The 14,338-nt window shown below is 58.9% G+C and overlaps 1 protein-coding gene across 1 annotated transcript; it reads right to left on the bottom strand.

Moving 5' to 3' along the window:
• Positions 1 to 251: 251 nt before the first annotated feature.
• On the bottom strand, positions 252 to 10,376 carry GRIN2C (glutamate ionotropic receptor NMDA type subunit 2C). Its single transcript, XM_030962284.1, has 12 exons — positions 9,969 to 10,376; positions 7,875 to 8,470; positions 7,236 to 7,350; positions 6,483 to 6,694; positions 6,199 to 6,367; positions 5,704 to 5,857; positions 4,242 to 4,370; positions 3,931 to 4,160; positions 3,563 to 3,723; positions 2,815 to 3,002; positions 2,058 to 2,290; positions 252 to 1,661 (listed from the first exon to the last, which is right to left on the bottom strand). Exons 1-12 carry the CDS (start codon positions 10,374 to 10,376, stop codon positions 252 to 254), a joined length of 4,005 nt encoding a protein of 1,334 aa, XP_030818144.1.
• Between the last annotated feature and the right edge of the window lie 3,962 nt (positions 10,377 to 14,338).

The raw sequence follows: 14,338 nt of genomic DNA, 5'->3' as shown, positions 1-14,338 counted from the left end.
CGATGCGTTTGGCGTCCCCGATGCCAGCCCCGCCTGTAGGGAGAACTCGACCCAGCATGTGCCAGGCCTTGCCAGGCTCCTCTGACCCCCCACAAAGAGCGCACCGGGACCCGCCGAGCCGCTTGGAGCATCCCGCTGCCGGCGGTGCAGGACCCCGGGAGGCCGGAGCCCGGCCGGGAGCCGCTGGCTGGCCCGTGGGGACACCCGGGCAAAGGGCAGGCAGAGGGGTGCGGACACCCCCCGTCCCCCCATCACACCTCCGACTCCAGGCTGGAGACCCGCCGCCAGGACCCGCCGGCGCAGGGACTCGCCACCCCGCGGGCCACCGGCGGGTCCCTCCTCTCCGCCCCCACCGCCCGCAGCAAGGCCAGCTCCCCGCGCCTCCCACAGTCCCTGCAGGCGCTGTCCCAGCGCCCGGAGACCCGGTCACAGGGGTGCGCCCCGGGGTGCTCCCGGGACGGCGCGGACCCCCGCGAGAGGTGCCTGGCGTAGAGGGGCAGGTTGGCGTAGGAGTTCATGCAGGCGTGGGGAGCGCACGCCGGCACGGTGAAGGCGGCCCGAGGGTTTTGCCGGCAAGCCTCCCGGTAGGACGGCAGCCTGGTCACGGGCGAGCGCGGTGGCAGCCGGCCAGCGGCCTGCGGGCAGCGGGAGCCGCAGCCGTGGCCGGCCTCGGCTTCGGGGAAGAGGTCGGGCACGTCGGCGCGGGCGGCCGGGCGGGGGGCCCCGCAGCGCCGCAGCCCCGCCGGACGCCGCTTCTCGCCGCGCTCCCCGGGCGCCCTGGCCGAGCTCGCCCACCGGCTCAGCTTCTCCCGCTCCATCCCCGCCGCCTCCGGCCGCGCCGGCTCGCCCCTGGCTCTGCAAGTCCTGGTGACTTTCGGGAAGGCTCCGCGAGAGCAGGACGGAGGCAGGAAGGCGCTGCCCACCTCCCGCTTCTTCTCCGCTGCCGGGAGCAGCCGGGGCAGAGTCCCTGAGCCCCCGTGCGCCCCGTCCCTCTGGAGCAAGGGGTTGTTTTGCAGCCGGTCCCCCCGTCCCGACGGCCGCTTGTGCTCCCTGTAGATGTCCGGTGGTGGGAGGTCCCGGGGGGATGCGGGGGGCGGGAGGGGAGCCCCGACATGGTTCCCCACCAGCATCTGCTCCCCATAATCCCCTCCTGGGGAAGTCTTCACCAGGAGGTGGGGGAAACCTGTGAGAGCTTCATCCCCTACACAGCCCGCCCGAAACTTCAGGGGGTGTAGCAGGTGGGGGTGCTCGTTTTCCCTTCTCCAGTTCTCCTCCCCGTGCAGACGGGAGTCCACGGGCATGGGCTGGGGCAGCGGCAGCCCCAGGGGAGCTCCCTTGGGAGCGTAGGCTCTCCCCAGCCTCTCGGCGGGGTGCGGGATGGAGAGCGGCCCCCGGTGCGCGCCGGTGCTGTTCTGCACCACGAGCTGGGGTGTCCTCAGGGAGAAGGTGGTCTGGAGGCGCTCGCTGTGGTTGCTCCAGTCCTCAATGGTGCGGGTGGCCTGCTCCAGTGAGCCGCCCACGCTGGCCGTTGTCACCATCTCTTTGGCCGCCTGCAGCATTTTCAGCACATTGGCCTGGGCTGAGTTGGCAGTGACATCGGGTGTGGGCGCCCGCCCGGGGCTCGACAGGGTCTGCACCCCATTGAAGCAGCTGTAGATGCCCTGTGGGGAGAAATGGGGACCCCCCCCATCATCAGCAAGGTCAGTGGAGTCCTGCCCCCCTGAGCCCACTCTGCTGAGCTGAATTAATGCTGCTGAGTCTGAGAGAGCTTCAGAGCACTGACACCCCCTCCCCAGGATCCCCAGAACCTGTCAATGTGGGTGACACTGTTCTCTATCACCCCTTTCCCCAGGGTTGCTGATAAAGGTGTGGGGTCATTCCCAGGACTGAGCCCTTTCCTCAAACCTGGCTTTTGTCACCAAGATCTCATATCAACAAGAACATCTCCCCTCCTTCCCATGCAGGCCAAAGGACAATGCCCACCAAGCCATGTCCATCTCTGTGACACCATGTGAAGACATTTGGACCCCTCGAAAGCCCCTGTCAGCATCCCTCACCCTGCTGATGGCCAGGAGGAAGTCAAGCTTGTGGGACTTGGGGACAGAATGACGCAGCTTCCAGTAGACGAGGTGCTCCCAAGCGAAGACCAGCAGGCTCAGCCCCATGGCCACCAGCAGCATGTAGAAAACCCCAGCCATGTTGTCAATGTCCAGCTTGCTGCTCATCACCTCATTCTTCTCATTCTGGCAGATCCCTGATAGCCAAACTGTCTCCAGCTTCTGGGTCTCACCTGGGACATGCATAACAGCGCAGGGGTTGAAAATCCACACCTGGTAATCATCTTCCCAAGCACATCCCTGCCCCTTTCTACCCTGCTGTGGGTGGAGGAGGATAAAGAGACCCCTGAGCCTCTGGAGCTGGAATCACTTAATGTTGCTGCTGCCATTGGCCTGAGTATCCCACCAGTCACTTATCCTTCTCCAGGGTCCTTTCCTGACTCTGTTTCCCACCCATGTGCCAGCCAGCCATGCTCACTGTCCTCTTCCCAGGCTTCTCCTCAGGACCTTCAAATGTTGTGCACAGCCATCTCCAGGATTTTACAATCCCAGAGGGAATGACACACACAACATCCAGAGGATTTCGTACCCCTGAAAGGAGCTGGTGAAGTCCCTCAATGCCGTCCTGCCATGAGGATGTCAGCTGTGAAGGCTGCACAGGGTTTGAAGACCAAGCCCCATTCCCTGGGTTAATCTGCAGGGCAGGGGTGGGGCAGGATGGGGACAGGGCTAAGGAGGAGCTCACTCAAACACCCACCATCTCCCAGGAACTGGAGCAGGGCCAGGTCAATGGCCCGCTTCCAGCGCGAGTCCTTCTGCAGGGCGATGCCGTAGCCCGTGGTGGCAAACACCTTCCCGCTGCCGATGGTCACCAGCTTGCAGCCCTCGTCCTTGCCCGCCATGTAGTTGAGCACCGCCGCGTCGTAGATGAAGGCATCCAGCTTCCTGCCCACCAACAGGAGGAAGGGTGAGGAGGGCTCTGAAAGCCCGTTAGGGGGGGAGGGCTGTGCCTATCTGGGGAGCTCTATCCCTTTCAGAAAGCTGTAGCCCATCTGGAGGGGATTCTATGTTTTCTTGGGGTCCCTGGCCTATCCTGGAGTGCTGTAACCACACTTGGAGGGGAAGTACCCAATCCTGGGGGGAGCTATACCACCTGGGGGAGCCATGCCCCATCTGGGGTGAGCTGCATCCCTTTTGAGGAGAGCTGTATGAAGCTGTACCCCATCTGCAGCAGGTTGTGCCATGTTTGAGGGTCCTGTACTTCATCCAGGGAAGATGCACAGAGCCATACCCTGTCTGGGAGAGCTGTACCCAGCCTGGGGGGCTCACAACTAACTTCAGGGGGGTTGTACCCCAGTTGAGAAATCCCTTCTCCATCTGGGAAGTCCTGTACCCTATTCCAGGGAGCCACAGTTATTTGGGGGTGCTATATATGGGGGTCATTTGGGGGAGCTCTGAGAGCCATATCCCATCTGGGGGCCATACCCCATCTCAGGGAGCCATACCCCATTTTGAGGCTGGTGAGGGCGTCCTCCACAGAGCGCTGGTTGTACTTCACCATGTGGGTGTGCATGTCGGGGTAGTTGCTGCGGATGTTCCTCTCGGTGCTGCCGTTGGGGACAGTGCCAAAGCGGAAGGGTGGATACTGCTCCTGTGGCCTCTGGAACTGCAATGGGGAGCCCCAGAAGGTGGCATCACATGGTGCCCATGTCTTTCCATGTCCCCAGCATGTCCCCTCCCCACAGCCAGCCCTCTATTCATGCACTCATGCGCAGCCAACTGGCAGTGATGTGTAGCTCCACACACATCACTGCCAGTAACTTCAAAAAGGGGTTTTTTGGGGATTTTTTAGGGTTCCCACCCCAATGATCACCTTCCTGTCACTCAGCCCTGACACAGTGTCAATGTACTGCTCCTGGATCATGAAGGCAGCCAGGTTGGCCGTGTAGCTGGCAAGGAAGATGACAGCAAAGAAGGCCCAGATGAGCACCATGATTTTGCTGGTGGTGCCCTTGGGGTTCTCGATGGGGACTGAGTTGTTGAAGACCAGAGCCCACAGCAACCACACGGACTTGCCGATGGTGAAGGAGGGACCTCCCGGCCCTGCAGAGACAGGGAGCAGAGGGGAGATTTGTCAGCCCAGCCAGGGACGTGTTCCCCTCTCCCAGCTCCCACCTTCCCAACTCACTTTTCCGCTGGTGAGGTTCTGGTTGTAGCCAACGGGGCTGAAATACTCGAACACGAAGACAGTGATGGCCACCACAGTGAGGCACATGACAAACATCATGACCCACACGGCTGGGCTATAAGGCTCTGCAAAGCAAGTAGAACTTTGTGAGCCTCCAAGGACATCCCCTGGTCCTCTGAGGACTGCCAGGAGCCCTCCTGGATGGATGGGGCTCATCTGAATATTGCCCCTCCTTGGAGAGGAGTTGGAGGTTGGCAGCACCGTGGCCAAGCAGCTCCACAGGGAATCAGGAGGGAAGGGGGTTGCTACAGAGCTAGGGGATGCAGCCATCCTTCCCTGCCTAGACCGAATCAGGTTCTCACTAACAGGGAGATCTTTACAAAATGCTACCCATCTCCAGGGTCACTGCAGGAGGGTTTCCCATGGGACTACAGGTTGTCCCCCATGATGGTTCTGGAGACAGGACTGTGCCTGCCTCAGGACCAGAACCAGCCCCCCAGCCCTGCTCAGCCCTGGGGAGAGCCCCCCGTGAGTGGGGACAGGCAATGAGCTCCTGCCTGCCCAAGATGATCAGGGAAGGAGCAGCAGGAGCACTGGATGGAGCAGCAGGAGCACTGGGGATGCATCCGAGCTGTCAACGTGCAGCCACCGAGGTCCATTTATCAGCGCGTCCTTCGCTGTCAGGGAGGAGAGGCCTCCCCTGATGGGGCTGTGGCTCACTAGCGCAGAGGCAGGAGACACAGGGACATGGGGACAGCAGACCCCAGCCCTGCCAAACCAGGGCAGGATGCTCCATCTGTCCCTGGGGCTGGTGAAGGTGACCCTGCTTCCATGGGAGTCTGGGCTTCGTGGTGGGGGGGGGACAGGATGAGGAGAATGTGCCCAGGCTGATGGTCCGAGGTTCCATGGCATCCCCAGCACCCTCCTGCACCCTCCCCACACAACAGCCCAGTGCCCCCTGAGCTGGGACATTGATGCTGTGCCCTTGCCAAGTGCAGAGAGCCCTGCCCAAGCTGAATTTCCCGATGACATTGGCCCATCCTCCCCTTCCTAGGCTGCAGCTTTGCTGGTGTAAAACTCATTAAATAAAACTTGTAGCACTGGTGGTTTCCTACACTTGGCTTAACCACTGGCACTGGTGATGGTGGCAGAGATGGGTCCCCAAAGCAGAGCTCCAAGCTGGCAAATCCTCCCATGTCCCCATCCTCCCTCCTCCACACAAAAAATGAAGAGGAGAAAACCACTGAGCCCAGCCTTAGTCTCCAGCCTCCATCTCCATAATAAAAGGATTATTCAGGCAGGGAAGAAAGAAGACCCAAAGCTGACAGCACAATCTCCTTCCCTTATGACTTAGGCTTTTTTTCCTTGAAAGTTGTTAAAATTGAACAATATTTCCAATTTGCATTTGTAGGAAGCATGGGATGAAGCTGCAGAAAGACAGGGGGACACAGGGCTCACCCAGGAAAGCGGAGGGGGACACGGTGCCGTTGCTCCGGGCCACCATGACGCTGATGCCCGTCTCCACAAAGGGCACGGAGAAATCCACAATCTCAGACCGCTCCTCATTGATGGTGAGGGAGCCAATGGCCATGTCTGCACGCTTGTAGTACACCTGGAAAAAGGGCAGGTGAGCTTGGGATGGGCAGAGGGGCAAGCAGAGGGACCCAGACCACTTTCCCCAGGCATTTCGTCATCTCCAGCATTTCCAGCCTTAATTTCTGCCTTTTTAAAAAAACAATATTACCTTCCTAAGTGATCAGGGGCACAGACACAACCTGCGGTGCAGTTGTAAGTGTTCATCTCATGACTCCTCCAGGGAGGAGCTCATGCCAAGTTGTCCCCTGCCCACAGTCCCACCACAAATCCCATCTTCACCAGGAAAGCCCCAGGTCAGGAGTGAGTGGTGCTCTCCAGGGATTGTCGAAGCGGGGTCTGAGCCATGCCCATCCCTACCTCACCAATCATTCCATTCCAGACCCCACGGACGATCTTGCCGTGTTTGCCATTGGTCACCAGGTAGAGGTCATAGGAGAACTTCACTGCCTTGGCCAGCTTCTTCAGGATGTCGATGCAGAAACCTTTGCAGCACAGCTTGGTGTAGGGATCCACAAGGCCATCACCACTGGAAACACACCAGGAAAGATGGGTTGGACCAAACAGAGATGCTCTGAGCACCCCGGACACCATGTGCCAAGGGAGTGATGGCCAGACTTGCCAAGCTCCACGTCCCTGCCCACCTGTGGGAGGAGTTGGTCTGCTTGCGGCAGGGCACGGTGTTGCGCACGCAGACCCCCGTGCTGGGGTCCGTGTTCTCCACGATGACAAAGGGTCTCTCCTCCAGGGTGGCCACTGTCAGGTGGCGGTTGTCGACCACGGGCTGCATGAAGGAGCCATAGCGGGGCCACACCGGGTACTTCATGTGGATGATGCCTTTCTCCCACTTGCCCACCTGCCCCCACGGGAGAGCACATGGTCACCCCAGTGAGGGGCTCTGGGGGTCACATGTGATCCCATATCCATCCTCCCACCTTTGGGGCTTATTCCTTGTGAATCTCAGCATCCCTTTCCCCACACACCTGTGGAGGCATTTCCCCCTGAGCCCCGAGCTTCACACTCGGCTGAGCACATATCTGGCCAAACTTTACCCAAAATACTTTCAAACTACAAAAAAACCCTCCATGCATCTTGTTTCAGATCTAGGTGTTTGGCTGCTGTTTTCCAGAAGTGGGCATCTGCATTTCTGACTTTTTTTGAACTTATCAGCCAAATTGCAAGGAAAAACTGTCAACTCCTGCCAGAGCTTTGGTGCTCATCATTGCTGCAAACCCCCACCATGGCACCATGGGTACTTTTGGGACCAGCCATGGTACTTTTGGGTTTTGCATGGTACAACCCACCCCAGGGTGGGACCCCAGCCTGTGCAAGGCCCCAGGCTCACCCTGCCCAGTCACCCTGCAATGTGCCCATTTCAGGGGGCCTGGGGGTCCTACCATCTCCCAGAGCCGGTGCTGGTTGAGCGTGATCACCACCATGGTGGGCTTGACCAGGTAGCCACCTTCATTGAAGGAGAAGTCCCTGTGCTCCCATGTCACATTGAGAAGGTGCCTGGTGGGACACAGAGCCTGTAAGTCCTTGGCTGTGCAGCCCTGCACTGTACAGCCCTCCTCCTTCTCCTCTTCCACCTTCACCCAGGCTGCCACAGGTCCCATGGAGACATGTGGGGCTGAGAGCTGGGGACCAGCTTTAACCCCCACGCAAGGGGCAGAGGGGCGCTGGAGAAAGCTCTTCTAGCAAGGAGGCACCAAGGATGATGGCCCACTGCAGGGTTGAGGATGCACAGACTGCCAAAGCAGCCCTGAGGTGCCACAGAGCTGTGATAGACCCCCTGAGACCCCCAGGGCTCCTGAGTCGCCAAGAAACATGGGAAAAGGCAAGGGAGATGCTGGGACATCTCTGGGGAGATGCTCCAGGAGAATCTCAGCCAAGAGGCATAGACTACCAGCTGTAGCCTTCAGTGAGCATCATCCTTGCTGCTCGCCAGCTCCATCCCCCTCCTCCCCTGCCCTTTCCCTCACCTTTTCCCCACTCCTCCCATTTCACACCCACCCTAGGGGGTCCCCAGTCCTCACCGGTAGAAGCTTGTGTTGGTGGCCGTGGCCCTGGTGGGGGCCCAGCAGTCCCGCCCCACCTCTGGGAGGTAGCCATGGGCACGGAAGAAGCTGGCAGCCCCCATGGCAATGATGGCCACGCCGTCCCGCACCTTCTGCCGCAGGCTCAGCTTCCAGCTCTCCGTCACCACGCTGATGAGGCCCACCGGGAAGGAGGAGGGTGGCACCTCCATGTTGCCCACTGTCATGCTGGGCACTATCCAGATGTATCCTGGCCCCACAAGCCCGGCTTGTTCTGCCATGGAGAAGAGGTACTCGGCCTCCTCCCGGGAGCAGTAAACAATGAGGACCTGAGCATCAATCTGGCGCAAGAGCCGCTGCGTCCTGGAGCTGCTCTGCTCCTGGCTCATCTCGAAGGTGAGCACCTCTTGTAGCTCCCAGCCAAAGTAGCTGGCATCCGTGAAGGAGCGGATGACGTCCAGGAAGATGTTGTAGCCTGGGTAGAGGCTGGTGATGACAGCAAAAGAGCCCCAGTCGTATTCCTCCAGCACCTTGAAGATCACCTGGATTTGCTGCTCGATGGAGACACCCAACTGCAGGAAAGCTGATCCAGGCTCCTGAGGGAGGAGAGGGATCAGGGGCTGCTCTGGCATCATGATCCAGGTCTCATGCACCCATGCAAGCCTCCTTGAATTTGCCATCATAAGTTCAAGATTGCCATGAACCAGTGTGGTCCATGGGCTGGAGACACCCAAAATCACACTAATGATCCTCCGAAGAACTTCACCCCACACAAAGGGTCAACTCCTGCAGCCTCACATCCATTTCTTAGCATATTGACCAAAATGTCTCCATCCTCCAAAGGAAATCATCAGTTTCTCCTTAAACCAGGAGAAGGAGGTGGGCAAGAGTTCTGCCAGGAGCATAAATCCCATCCCTGCTCCATCTCACTACCTGCAGCCAGAGCCTGTGTGGCTCCTTCCCTCCCGCTCCACCTCCCTGGCCATCTGGCCTCTCATTAGCAAACCTTAATTGGTCTGATTCTGTCTTAAATGATTCAGCGAATGGCAGTTGCCAAAGGTCACGTGCAGGCAGCAGGTTTTGCCACCCAGACCCTCCCCACCTCCAGAGACGTAGTCTGGGGTGAGCCCCAGAGAATCCCAGACAGGGAGGAGATGGAGATCCCTCCACTGACCCCAAAATACACAACCCCTGGAGAAAGCTGCAGAAAATCACCCGGACAGCAAAGCCATGGATATTTTTCCAATGCTCTGGGCTCCATCTGAGCCCTCTACACCCATCTGAGTCCACTGCACCAACCAGAGCCCACCACGCCCACTGCCACCCACCCACAATGCGCTCGAGGTGCTCCATGAGCACCACTGAGTAACAGACAGGGCAGTGGGGGTGCAATCCAGGGGGATTGGACCCCAAGCCACTATGCAAGAAAAGCACAAAATCTGTTCCCTGAAGAAGGGCAGGATCTCCAGCCACAGGAAAGAGCAAGCACTGAAAGCCCTCCAGCACCCAGGCCAGGCATGCTAAGGAGATTGCCCAAATCTCCATGCCCAGGACTCTCCAGCCTGGCTCCAGCTCTCCTTGCCACCAGCAGTTCCCAGCAGGCAGGTGACAGTAACTGACAGTGTCTGATGCCAGTGAGGAGCAGAGAAGACAGAAATCCTGTGTCAGCCGCAGTGCACCTGAGATCACCGCCACAGCTGAGCAAGGCTTCTTCATGCTGCCCACGCAGCCATGCCAGGGCTGGATCCAGCCCCAGCAAGGCAGGAGGAAGATAAGGTTGTGATAACCCTGCCACTGCCCCAATAGCCACAGTGCCACCAACCCAGCATCCCGTGGTGGGCACAGGAAGCAGCACACCAGGGAAGGTCCTTCCACTGGGTATTGAGCTCCACTCCCACACCCCATTAACGGGGCCCCTCCTTGAAATCTTCACCATGTCCCACACTGCCACAGCCACTGATCCACCATTCCCGCCCCTGATCCCAAAGGCTGCAGTCCAGCAGTTCCTCTGCCGTCCAGCATTCCACATCCCTTACCACCACTCTAACAGTTCCTCATTTCTCTCATCCCCCCTGGAAATAGTGAGTACCTCACCTTTGGGGTCAGGACCACTGCAGACCCACCACTGATGCTGATGATGGGGACCTGGGTCTGGGAGGAGATGAAGTCAAGGATCTGGGCCACGGCCTCCGTGCCCACATTGTCTTCAAAGACGATGCCGTGGATCTTGTGGCCGGCAAGGATGTCGCAAATCTGGGTGAGGAGGGTGCTGGGGTTGGTGTTGTTGACGACAACAGTGATGGGGTGGATCTCCAGGGGCATGTCCAGGAAGCTCTGGGGGCTCAGGCGGGAGCGGATGTGCAGGGGGTAGGACGTGCCCCCAAACACCACGGCCACGTTGACCACGGGCTCCTCGGGGCCCGGCAGCAGGATGTCCGTGAAGGCAGCCGAGCAGCCCAGCACCATCGACAGCAGCAGAGTGTGCGCCGGCGCTCTGCCCATGTCCACCAGCGTGTCCCTGCCAGCACAGGACACAGCCCCTCGCATCCAGCTGCACACCAGCACCCCCAGCCCCACTTGCCCCCGCCCTCCCCACTGCCCTGGGGCATCACCACTGAGGGTTGACCCCAGAGAACGAGGGGACCCTCATCCTTTGGACACTGGATGTGGTGAAGGAATCACCACAGGGTTGTACTCACCAGTACACCTCAGTGCTGTGTCACTTGTCTCCAGTCTTATCAACCACTAACCCTTCACAGCCAGTCCCTGCTTCCCACCACCATCCTGTCCTCAGCTCACCATCACCATCTCCCTCCCACTGCCCTCCCACCCCATCCAAAAGCCACCACTGCTACACTGGTCCATGTCATCCCTTCAGCCAGGGACAGAGACAGCTGCAAGAGATGCCAGGAGGGGCTGGGAGCTCTTTGGTGCCTCTCTCTGCAGCAGACAGCCACCTTCAATATTCAAAGGCTTTGCCCTTGAGGGATGGTTCAGCTCTGCACCCTGCTTGTTGAGATTTTGCAAATCACAGTCACTGAAGTAGCTGGTTCCCTGCCTGTTCCACTGCCTGTCTCCTGCCCATCACCCTACTTCAGCCCCTTCTCTGCCACAAAATCCCAACCAATGCACCTATCTGGCTCCATATCTCCAAGTTTTCTCTCCAAGTTTTCCACAGCATCCTTCCGCTTTCCTTCTTCTTCTCTTTACCCCAGTGTGTGTCCCCTGCTGGCAGTGCCCACCCCGATGGGACAGCTTCACACTGTGTCTGTGCTGGTTACAACCCAAATCCAGGCTCTCAGGGGTTGTTTGGGCACACGCTCCCTGCCAGGTCCCCAGTTCGCCACTGCCAGTGGGTGCTCACGCCGCAGCAGTTGAGGTGACAGTCCCCGGAAGTGGGACACGTGCCTGCCCACAGTGATGCACCCCTGTGCTGGAGTTCACCTCTCAGAGATCACCAGCAAAACCAACCTGTGGCCAGGGGTAGCCAAGCCCCTCTGAGCCCCATTTCCCCCAGGGCAGTCACCCTTGTGCCAAGCGGGGCAGCAGGGAGGGCACAAGCAGCCCTCCACAGTGGCACCAGCCACGCACCAGTGTTGCTTCATGCAGCAAGGTGCCAGCTGGTGCTAAGAAACGTCACTTGCAATTAAAAGCTGCTGTTGCTTAATGTGTCTCCAGCACAGCCAGATGCTCCTCTCACTGAGTCCCGGCTGTTTTTGGGGTCTGGGCTGCCCCAGTGACCTGCACCCCAACACTCCTCCCTGCCGCAGTGACGGACGCCCCTTCAGCACGCTGCAAAAACATTGCCAGCATGCTGGACTGAAAATGCAGGATATAAACCCAACAGCTGCTGGGCTGGGCACCCTGCAAGAGCTGCTCAGTGCAGATTTGAGCACTGAGGCTGTTCCCTCTAGGGAACACATTTCCCTCCTGTACCCCATGGCTACCAGGAAGTCTTGGGCTCCTGTCTGGGCACTGATGCTCACCAGGCAGCATCTCTCTCAACCAGCTGAGTTTCATCAGGGAATCATCCACCCCCAGCAGCCACCACCACCCAGGGGGTTCACTCTACCTGACTGCATCTCCCACCCCACTCCACCTCACAGCTGGTGGAGCTGCAGGAGCCACAACGCCACAGCGATGGCCGCAGCCAGGGCCCCTTGGCCAGAGAGGGCAGCAGGTGAGTCATGCCATGCTGGCAGCGTCCCATGCTCCGGCACGGCCAGCTCAGTGGCAGGGCAGCCTGCACTGCCTGCTCCTCACTGCGAATTCCCAAGTATTTTTAGTCCTGTGATAAATAATTCATCGGGAATCCGGCATCAGCTACCCAAGCAGAGAGGAAGGGGAGCAACACGCCACCCAAAACAAACAGAACCGCCCTGCCAGCAGCACTGCCCGTCTGAGCCCTCCTCAAGGACGTTTAAATATACTCTGGGCCCTTGTGGTGATTGATTGAGTTTGCTTGTGCCAGCCCTGGCACCTCACCTACTCCAGGACCTTATCCTCCTCTTCCTCAACTCAGTCTTGCCTAAGCTTGGGAGCTTCTTCCAGTACCGAGTAATCCAGGCACAGACCAGCGGTCGTGCCTTGCAATGCCAGGCTCTGCCTCCCCCTGCTCCTGGCTGTGACTGGGGACAGGGCTGAGCAATCTGGTTTCCCACGGACCAAGCCGCAGGTGGAAAATATCCCCATCGCTCACAGCTGAAATGCAGTGGCAGCAGCAGAGGGGAGGTGGGCATGGGCTCATCCCATCGTTCAGCCAGTGCTGAGACAACCAGGACAATGAATTTCCATCCTTCCCAGGAGCCTGCTGCCTCCATGCAGAGTCAGGCTGGCTCACCACAGCCTTTGGTGGACATGGAAGAGGATGGAGGGGTTTAAGGCCAGAGAGCCCATGGCTGGCAAGGGCAGCCTGGGCAGGTTGGAGATGGGGCTGCTCCAAAATGGCCGAATTTGGGAGGCAAAGGGCAGCCAGCTCCTCCAGCCCAGCTAACACCATGCGCTTCCAGCCCACTGTTTCTCCTACTGAGCTAGAGGGGTACAGGAGAATTTTGGGGCTTTTTGGGGGAGATGACAGATTGCAGGAAAGTGGTGGAGGCTGAGAAGAAACTGAGCCCATTCCAGAGCTACTGCCAGAGCTGGGGCTGCTCTTGGGCTCAGCACAACACAGCAAAGCCCCTGCCAACTTCAAAGAAAATCCATGTTTTCCAACCCCTTGTAGGAAACAGTGCAGAATTGGTCCCTTGGGAAAAGACTTTCCCAAAAGGGTGGTTTTCCACCTGGGTGAAGGGCCAGTGGCCAGTCAGGGTCAGGAGGAATGTGGCCAGGGTCAGGAGGAATGTGGCCATGGCCAGGAGCCTGGGCAAGGCAATGCCACCTCCTGGCAGCCTCCCCAAGGACCAGAGGACACCACAAAGCTGCTTGGTGTCTTTGGCACTTGTTTTTTGTTGCTTTGGGGTAGTTTTGAGCAGGTTAACCACCTTCCTAGGCACAACTTCCTCTGGTGCACCCAACTCACAGAAATCTTGTGCTGAAGGCACCAATAGAACCCTCACCTCTCACCAGACCCTGAAATGCCATTTTAATGCAACAGGGAAAGTTTGCTCCTCATTTTAAACCTCCTTTTTTCGCCCTCACTCCTTTCCCTGCTCCAAAAGAGGGAGAGATCATGCAGATATTTTGACCTCAGGAATGGGAAAAATAAAATTCCAAAATGCAAAATATCATTCAGGAAAGAGAAACCTTATGTCTCCAAAAAAAGCCTCCGAGACTGAAATCAGAGGGAAAACGCAGCCTGCGCCAGGGGATGGGGAACGGAAAGGACAGAGCAAAGCCAAACCTGGCGGGAGCCCTGTGGGGAGGAGAGGGGGCACAGAGGAGGGCACCAGGATGTGCCAGGGCTTGTCATTGCCCCGGTGGGGACATCCCTGTGGAGCAAGGACACCTCGATGAAGCCCCTCAGAAGGGGAGAAAGCAGCAAAACCTCCTCAAAGACAACTCGTCACCATCCCTGTGCCCATGCAGGGGGGATGACTCGGGACAGAGAAGCACGGGTAGCCCTCGGCAAGCACCGTCTCCTTTCAACCTTCATCTGTCGCCACCCGGCATCACCCTCCTCTTCCTCATCACCCTCCCCTTCCTCGCCCGCACCTCTGACAGCAACAGTTGCGGGCCGGGGGCTGCGGGCCGGGGCGATGGGCAGGGCCCCACACGCACGCACCGAAACGCAGCTTAAAAAGGTCGAATATGGATTAACCAAAAATAAACGCCAAGTGTCCTGCCTGCCGCTGGGTTACGCAAGGTGGCGGCGGGGGACACAGGGCTGGTGGCACCCAGGGAGGTCTCCTCAATTTTTCCTGCCACCCACTCCCCCCAAAACCCCCCAGAACAGCGCCCAGGATTGAGGCTCATTTCTGTCCCGTGCCCGGGATGGGGAGCAGGAGCTCTGGGGATGCGGGGGGATG

The sequence above is a fragment of the Camarhynchus parvulus genome, chromosome 18 (genome assembly GCF_901933205.1).
Source record: "Camarhynchus parvulus chromosome 18, STF_HiC, whole genome shotgun sequence".
NCBI classification, from domain to species: Eukaryota; Metazoa; Chordata; class Aves; order Passeriformes; family Thraupidae; genus Camarhynchus; species Camarhynchus parvulus.
Note: the sequence above shows the minus strand (reverse complement) of the source record. Positions and strands in the feature narration are given on the sequence as shown.